The 9,715-nt window shown below is 38.7% G+C and overlaps 1 protein-coding gene across 1 annotated transcript; it reads left to right on the top strand.

Moving 5' to 3' along the window:
• Positions 1 to 6,344: 6,344 nt before the first annotated feature.
• On the top strand, positions 6,345 to 7,343 carry b3galt1b (UDP-Gal:betaGlcNAc beta 1,3-galactosyltransferase, polypeptide 1b; the record flags this gene model as incomplete). The annotated part of the gene is made up of 1 exon (XM_080535508.1): positions 6,345 to 7,343. The coding sequence occupies exon 1, from the start codon at positions 6,354 to 6,356 to the stop codon at positions 7,341 to 7,343; it is 990 nt and encodes a 329-aa protein (XP_080391634.1). The 5' UTR covers positions 6,345 to 6,353.
• Positions 7,344 to 9,715: the final 2,372 nt, after the last annotated feature.

Here is a 9,715-nt window from a genome sequence, read left to right as displayed (position 1 = left end):
GAATCCACTTTCCGTCTCTGCTGGCACTTGCAATCAAAGTTTCTTATCATGTCAATTTATTTTTCGTAATCAGCATCTACTGTTATAGCATCTACTGATCTTAAAATCTTTTCGATGCTCACAGCCACAGTGCCACAGTCCTCTTCTGCCTCCTCGTCAGAACTGATGTTGAGATCAATGTCTGAAATTCCGTCGTCTTCTTCGTCATCGTCATCTTCAGATTCAGAGTTCCCGTTATGTATATAGTCCAATATGAAGGAGTTCATTAATTGCCCACTGTCAATATTTCTACCAGCTTCTGAAATTCTGTTGATAGCATTAGCAAGAGCGTGGCTCGTTAAATACAGCAGGGGTGTGGGTGTGGCCACACTAATACGAATAATACCACCCACCCGACTTTGCTAACAAAGTGCAGGTATTTTGTGAATGTAAAAGTGTTGGTTATGATATTGAGTAGGTTCTTCATCGCTTTTCGTTTTTTCACAACAAGACTTGTTTGGCTGGATTGCGAGGTTTCCCAATTCCCGACATGCAGACTTTTTCACCAAGCCGTGACACATATGTTACAATGTTGCACTTGGACCCCGTTCGATTCGTGTTCACACTGTAATCTTGACAGAGCAAACGGTCTTCAAAGTGTTCTTAAGATAATTCTTAAGACAATTCTTAAGAAAAAAGACAAGATGTTCCTAAGAATGTTCTTAAACGCTATTCACCATTTTTTTCTTAAGAATTGTCCTATGTCTTAAGAACTTCTTAGTTTTCTCACTTAAGAAGTTCTTAGATTTTGAACTGTGATTTTTACACCTGTGTGTCTCTCTCTCTCTCTCTCTTTTGAACTTATGAAGAACTTCCATCTAAAATGTGAATATAAAATAACTAATAGTAAGGACATTGTTTCAGTTACTTGGCCTACTTAAATAACATGTTCATAATGATTAATTAAGTATACAACAACTGCCTCCTTGATTTACTTTCTGAGTACATTGTGGTGTAATCTAGGAATAGGCCTACATGTGACACAGGCTGAAAGGCCCATTTCAGTTATATCTCAAACATACAAACATGTGATAGACATTCACACATTCACACAAAACATTCATACAAAAGTACTCTGACCAACTTGAATTAACAATATGTGTTAACACATTGTCTAGGGCTAAACTAAATATTAATAAAATCAAATAAATGCAATACAAAATTGTTCAAGTAAGACTTACCTTTCACTTTAGCTGCTTTAAGACAGGTGAGAGCTTCTCTTAAAGTTAAGAAGACATTTGAGAAGAAATCTAAGAACTTTGTTTTGGAGAATCTCATTTGTTCTTAAGTTCTATCTTAGGAAAAATCTTAAGAAGAAAGTTAAGAAAAAACTAAAGTTAAGATAAGATTTTCTTCGGGAATACCAAATCTTCTTAAGTTTTGTCTTAAGAACAAATGTTGTTCTTAAGAACAAATTTGTTCTTAAAAACGCTTGGTGAATCCGGCCCCAGGTCTGCTGTGATTCTGAATATGCCCTCAACACCACATGCTTGCTAAAAATGTTGTGATTGGTCAGAATTTGTGTCAACAAACTCATCAACTTTGAGAACTATTCTCATTTTCTGACAAAACGACATAATTGTGACCAGGTTATCACAGAGTTTACCATCAATGTCTAATGTTCACATGCATTGTTAATTAGACGGATTATACAGCATGAACGTAAACTCCTCGCAAGCCGATTTATATTAACATGAGTGCATGGTGAAATAGCATTTTGTGTATTCTTAATGGAATCTAGGATCCGATATAATCGATTGTCACACAGGGATTAGCAAAGCATTGTCATTTAAGCAATATCACATCGCCCCCCCCCCTCCCCCCCGCCTAAATCTACTGGTGTTTTTGTACCCCCCCCCCCCACCATGACCACACACTGTACATACTTGTTGTTTTGTCCCCCCGCCCGAACTACCCATTGTACATATTATATGTCTGTCCCCCTGCCCGAACTACCCACTGTACATACTTTGTGTTTTGTCCCCCGCCCCCACCTGTGGTGTATGTCCCCACCTGTCCTACCCGCTGTACATACCTTATGTTTTGTTGTATTGTTCTTCCCATGTTGGATGTATGTTTATCTTGTAGATAGTACTAGTTATTTGTCTGTATTATCTTGTAGATAGTACTAGTTTTTTGTCTGTCTTACATGTAACGATTAATTGAGTATCAAGGACCCCAATTGAAATAAGCCAGTGGCTTTCTTGGGTTTTTATCCTGTTAGTTGACCTTGTATGTAATATGTACTTTCATGTACCTACTTCTGCAAATCTTCTAATAAAGTTTTCAATCAATCAAAGGGAGTGCTGTTATACTGAATATATACTTCAGTACTCGGCCTGCGGCCTCGTACCTACGACCGAATCACAGCCGTGCTGATATTCAGATAACAGCACGACCTCAAGTGTGATATTGCTTTTATACAATAGTTCTATAGCGTCATTTATTAGTTAACAGTAATAAGCGACAACAGATTATGATGTTTGTTTATTTAATCATTTATTTTGGCTCCGCCAACAAATAATAGTTCTGCATCTGAACTTCAACTGGACGGTTGCCTAGTAACCTGAACACAAACAATAGAACGCCTGTGCAGCGGAGTGATACATAGTTAAAAGTCCCAGTGCTGTTATACTGTATATCGGCACTCATGGAATGCCTCTTGTCCAATCAAATTACTTGGTTGTAACTAACTGCTGCTCATGTGACCACTTGTATGAGTTTGTTCGATCATGTGCATGTCCCTGACTATTAGAAATAATCATTATGTTTGACCCGTCATCTATTTTCAGTGTTTTATTTTCGTATTATATCTTGTGTCAAATGTTGATTGTGTGTTGAAGTTTTCACAGTGCAGGGTACAGCAAACACAAACTACAGTTGACCACGACTTATCCAAGGCACCTGCTATCGCTCTCACGAACGATGGGTGGACATCTAGGGCCACAGGTTTTTTAACAGTACCTGTGCCCTACATCACAAATGTAATTGTATTATACAAGTACAGTACAGTTTAAATACAGTAAACCACTGTTTAATAATTAAAAAATATATAGGCTCTATGTTTTGTGAATTTTTAACCCTGCTGTACCGAAACCAAACCGAAATATTTGTGTACCGTTACACCCCTAACAGGCAGTATAATCTAACTAGAGATTGAGAGGTGTATCTGTCAGTGAGAGCTGCCAATACAGAAATGATTATACACAGTATACGGCAGGGTAGGCCATATTTTGTGTGTGACTCATGAGTAATTCATTACAAACAGACAGGGAGGATATTGGAGACTGTAGCATGTATGCACACATAATATGGAGAGTGCAGCATGTATGGACACATTTTCCAATGTTATAGAAAAATGTGCTGTTGATTCCAGCGTGCCTATTCTCAAAACTGCACCAATCCACAATCTCACCATCTTCCACTTTCCACAGCACATAGTATATTTATATACAGTATGTACACAGTACCGTACTGTATATCACTAGAGCCTCAGACTGATTTTATCAACCTGGTATCTGACACCTTAATTTAGTCAGGTTAATATGTCTGGGGCTTTCGGTGGCTCTACCTTGCTTATGTGGAGATTTTATCAGGAAACTGGTTTCCACCCATCACACGGGCTTGGTTGAGGAGATCAGCCTGTGGTTGTTTCTTCTGCTAAAATATAGTATGTGAATAGAAGGAAGGATAGATGGTTGTGGCAATGTGCATTGTCACTTCCTGTGTGCGTTGGGTGAGAAGAAAATTGCTTTCACAAGGGGAGTCTGAGAGTCAATGTCCACCCCACACCAACCACCCACTCTAATGCATAGACACAATGGAATAGCTCAGTCCAGCAGCTCTACACCCTCTGACTTGAGGTTTGAGTGGCCAGAGGGTATTGAAAAGTAGAGGAGGGTAATTTCAGTTGGCTCAGTAATAGCACTATGATACCACTGGAAATTGGGGGGACATAGAAGGAACAATTTCCACTCCTGGGGAAAAAGCTTATTATTGAGCGATGTTCCCCATCACCAGCATATCACTGGCTTTGTCAGTGAGAACAGTGCCAAAACTAAAGTTATTCTGTGCCAGGGACACGGAAACAGAGCACACACTATTCCTACCTCTGGCCCTATCTGTATGGGGACATTTTGTCCTCGCAAGTTTAATATGGAAGATGAGGCTTTTTTTTTTGGGGTCTCATGGGTTGACTGAGAGGAATGTTCTGCAACATAGTTTTACATCCATTTTTATTTGGAGCCCTTCCTCAAAAGGTGCTTATCCTAATGTAATTATTCAATCAGTATGATTGCCAAAGGGGCTGTTTAACCTTTTGTTGTCTCTGTGGAGAATAACCAGAAATGCAATTTGTAATGTTGAGAGCTCCCGTCAGTAGTGCACAGTCAGGGATGTACTGTGTTCTTACTGCTGTGTGAGTAGACATGTAGACAGGTGCTTGCCCAGGTTCCTTATCGTGTCCCTGAGAGCATTACAAGGTAAATATTGACTATTAGGATAACAGACTAACAGACAAGCATTTGACGTGAACTCTTCCTTTCCCATATTGGCTCAGAGCATGCACAGTTGTAATAACATTTTGTGAAAACATGGTAAACTATAATTTCGATCTCATGGAAGGTCTGTAAACTCTGTCTATATGAACTTGAGAGTGGTTACATTTTTCCAGCCTCATCCCTCAGCTGTTTACCAAATAATTGGTGGGTTTGTTGCTTTGAGACTGCTTTGTTGTTGCCGTTTAAAATATATTGTATGCCTTCTGGTTTAAAAAATTAGACTTGGTCTAAGTCAATTATGACACTGTTTTGTTAATAGTTCTGTGTCCTCTGTTAGTATTTTAATCATATGATATGGTATTTATAAGTGTTTAATTTGATGCACCACATTCAATGTCATTACTTTAATATGTTCATGCTACTACTTTTATTTAAAAGTGTGTCTTGCAGTTATTCTTAAACCATTGAAATTAAGTATTCTGTGTGGCCTTGAATGTAATGGATACAGTCCATTCTGTTAATTAGATTGACATTTAAAATGTGAGCATTAGAGTAGAGTTTTATAAACATTTACTACTATCTGGTCCATCATCACAGAGTTTTATAAAGCCTAAGGTTGTGTTTATAGTGGAGAGTTCTATGCCAAATGTCCAGTGTTTAGCCATCTTTTTGCAGGTCCTTGTTCTTGTTCGGTCACAATTTGTGTGTTTTAATACCGCTCCAATACAAACGTTTAATAGTAGTTTATCTGTTTAGTTTTGAAATGTGGGATTCAGAGTGAAATTATATTACAATGAATGAGGAGTGCGTTTTAGGAGATATTTTACAGGGATTTTCACACTGCTGTTTCTTAGACCAGGGCCAAGTCGGTGCTAAGCCTCAGTGAGTGCTAGCCCACTTACGAAAGTGCAAGTGTGAACAATTGCTTTTCTCTAAAATCTCTCTTAACCTGGGGCTATTCTAAGTGCAGTGTAAAAAGGCCTAAGTATGCAGATGTTTAGTGTGGAAAGTTGTAGATGGCAGCATGCATTTCCTAAATACATTAGTGTGAGTGAGAGACTGACAGAGACCTAGTGTAAAATACTGATTACATCTGACTTCTTTCCTGTAGCTTCAGAGTAGATAGGACCCCCAGGACCTCTGCTACTTAATTCTAGAAACTGTAATGTATGGGCCTTTTCAATTAGCTCTCCAAAAGATCTATTAAACACGTTTTAGGCCTAGTTCTTTGTGCTGCTTCTTTGTGCAGTTGAGAACCCTTACAAAGCTTTATTATCATTTTGTTTTATGGTGCACCCTACTGTGATTAAATTCTACCTAGTCCAGAGACAGTTTAACGATAGAGTTCTTATCAAAAGCTGTTGGTTTGTGAATATCTTACTCTAAATATTCATTGCAGGCTTATATTCGTGTGAACAATACAACTGCTGAGTACCAATTTTCGAGGAACTCTTAACAGAACTTTTCAATACCTCATTTACATCTTTTTATTCTGTCATTTTAGTTGGATGAGTTCTCTGGTCTCATAAAGACATGTTCTGTTCTTAGTTCTGTTGTTAATGTTTCATTTCTCTCTTCTTGCAGATGTAAATGGAGGAGCAGGAGTGTCAAGAAGACAGACTGGAGATCTGTACGGTTTCAAACCGGAAAACAACAGAATACCATCACTCTCCTCTAAAGCAATCCATTATTGGCAATTAATGTCAAGCAGAACTCCGGAGCAGCATAATGCTGCCTTGCTGGAAGAAACACTGCTAATGGACAGAAAGTCTTATATAATATTTAATGCACCAAAATACACCTAAATGCAGCATAATGCCTTCAAAAGTCTCATGCTTGTACGTGTTGACAGTTGTTTGCTGGGCGAGTGCTCTTTGGTATTTGAGTATATCCCGGCCAACGTCGTCCTATGTTGGGACGCTGTCTGTGCCTATACGGAAGACTGCGAAACCCAACAACAAGAACATCACGTTCAGCAACATACGGACACGGCCCCTCAACCCGCACTCTTTCGACTTTGTCATCAACGAACCCAAGAAATGCGAGACTAACACGCCATTCCTAGTCATCCTGATCAGCACCACACACAAGGAGTTTGACGCCCGACAGGCCATCCGGGAGACATGGGGTGATGAGAGCACCTTCAGCGACATCCATATCATCACCCTTTTCCTGCTGGGCAGGAACACGGACGCCGTCCTCAACCAGATGGTGGAGCAGGAGAGCCAGATCTTTCACGACATTGTGGTGGAGGACTTCATTGACTCCTACCATAACCTCACCCTTAAGACCCTGATGGGCATGCGCTGGGTGGCCACCTTCTGCTCCAAGGCCCAATATGTCATGAAGACGGACAGCGACATCTTCGTCAACATGGACAACCTAGTCTACAAGCTTCTGAAGCCTGCCACCAAGCCAAAGAGACGTTTCTTCACGGGATACGTGATTAACGGAGGTCCGATCAGAGACATGCGCAGTAAGTGGTACATGTCCAGAGACCTGTACCCAGAGAGTAAGTACCCGCCATTCTGTTCGGGCACGGGATACATCTTTTCAGCAGATGTGGCTGAGCTTATCTATAAAACATCCTTGCACACCAGACTGCTCCACCTGGAAGACGTGTATGTGGGGCTCTGTTTGCGTAAGCTTGGCATCCACCCCTATCAGAACAGTGGCTTCAATCACTGGAAAATGGCCTACAGCCTCTGCAGGTACCGCCGAGTTATCACCGTCCACCAGATCTCACCGGAAGAAATGCACCGGATCTGGAATGACATGTCCAGCAAGAAACACCTCAGATGTTAGTGGTTGGCACCTGAGGTCAAATGAACTTGTTTTTGCCTATTATCTCAAACTGCTGTTTCCAACTGAGTTACACTAAGTTTGATTTTTTTTGTTGTAAGCCAGTCTTCATTTTATGACAGCAGTTGGATTCACTGAAAGTCATGTATACTGTACTTGTATTCAATCCAATCCTGAGCAGTTTAATGGGTGCATGAGGCTTGTAAAGCGCATGTTCTCATGAAAACAAACACTTTAAATGGTGTAGTCATTTTGTAACTTGTGCTCCAGAACTCCAAATAGTATAGACTTCACAAACTCATTTCGAAGAACATTTACAGTGTAATGTACATTTTTGAAAGTAACATTTACAAGTGTAGACCAGATGTATTATTGAAAGACAGATACTATTTATACCTACAGTAGTATGTCAGTGTAAATCTCTAATTGCCTCATGCCAAGTCTGCTGGTTTATGCTGCTACAGTTCTTCCTGTACAAAGGGACGTCGCCTCGCCCACATCATGTCTCCTCCGTCACTCGGCTGCTGAACAAGACTACAGAAGAATTATACTGCAACAATAATATCTACAATCCGCAAACATAGACTAAGTGAAGATGTGATTGTTGAAGAAGAGATCAAACATATATTTGCTGGACATACCATTATGTACTGGCAGAGATGTCTCTATTGCACAGTGCTCGTTTGACAAACAGATGTTCTGTTAATGTGAATTTGCCTGGATCTATTTGTTTACATATCGGTGTAAATGTAGCCTGTCTCTTTCACTGTAAAGAGTGGGCTTTTTGCATTTTAGATGTAATTTATATATTTTTTACTCTTATTATTGTCTTACTTTAAGTCATTAAAGTTGCCATGGCTACTTGCTTCTGATCAAACCGGCTACTAATCCTATTTCTATATACTGTATGTAGAGAGCTGTTTCAATACATCAACACCAAGTATCAACAAGTATCATTTTGTGCAAGTGACAATGTACATTCTAACTTTATACATTCCTAAGTAGAATGTATTATCATGTGTATTTGGCAGATCAATATTGAAGCACTGCTGTTGAAATAACAGAAAAGTATTATATTTTCTAGAACTTGGATGGCTGTTATGGCCAAAATGTCATTTTCAAATGTTTCTTTTTCTTCTAGTATTATAAGCTATTGTGACATTTGACTGTGAACTCATAAAGATCTTTCCTGAAGGCTGTTGTTGTGATACACAGTATGGTTTTTTTACATTAAAAATATACATACTTGAAAGTAATCAAACTTATTCTATGCCTTGTACTTGTTGACTCTTATAATGCATTCAAGTTAACATGTATTTTGGGATTCAATTTGAATAATCATAACTTTGTAATGGATAAACATATTCATTTACTGTTAAGTATTGTTGTGTTTTTATCAAAAGACTATAGTGACATCCACACATTACTTACCACAATAACTATTTTCAAACTTACATTATGTATGCATTTGTAACTTGAGGGTATTATGAACTTTCAGTGGACCTGCACTGTAGCGAATTCAACTCAGTCTCACTCTGGGGATTTGCCATCCACATCAATGTTGCCAAATAGTGTCAGATGGCAGACTTTTGTGACAGCAGTGCTATCTGTGGCACTGTCAAAACCTGTCACTTGCTTGCAATAAATGGAGGCACTATTTGGCTGTGAGGATCCCAAGAAAATGTGTATTTCCTCACCCATATCCGGTTGTGGTGTGGGCAGAGTAAACATTGGGCTTTCAAATTTATATTTTCACTCAATATTTTTCACTCATATTTTCACTTAATATTTTTCACTCATATTTCCACTCAATATTACATTCTGTGGAATCAATATATAATATCCACACAATATCTGTTTTAATAATAGCAATTTTTATTTGTTGCTCCTCTGCAGAAATTTGAAATCAGCTGATTACAGAAAGGGAACACGGATAATATGCGGAAATGGTACACATACTGTACATAGAAAACACAATAACTTACCTCTTAAAATAAAGTATTTAGTACAAGTTAATATTATTTACCACTTCAATACTTTAAAAAATAATTTAGAGCTACTGTACTTTTTTGTTTGGACAAACAAATGGCTCGTCAACCTTTCAATAGTTGCCTTTGGGTTTCGTTTGCAGATGCATTGTTATACAGTACATTTCAGAGGCTAATATTTGGGAAAATAAAACTTTTTTGTAGTGCAGTAAGACAGAGCAGAACTAAACATTTCATTATCTTACCAATTAATTTGGCGTCCAAAAAACACATTAACCAAAGCATTACAGCAGGATTAAGGTTTGTGTTATGGTTGAAATGACCTTTGTCGTCAGATGACAAAAGCATACAGGTTAAATTTCTCATTACAATTCCTAGTGAGTCTCC

The sequence above is a fragment of the Nansenia antarctica genome (assembly GCF_963989245.1).
Source record: "Nansenia antarctica genome assembly, chromosome: 7".
Lineage (NCBI taxonomy): Eukaryota > Metazoa > Chordata > Actinopteri > Argentiniformes > Microstomatidae > Nansenia > Nansenia antarctica.
The sequence above is the reverse complement of the archived record's forward strand: the minus strand, read 5'-3'. Positions and strand labels throughout refer to the sequence as shown.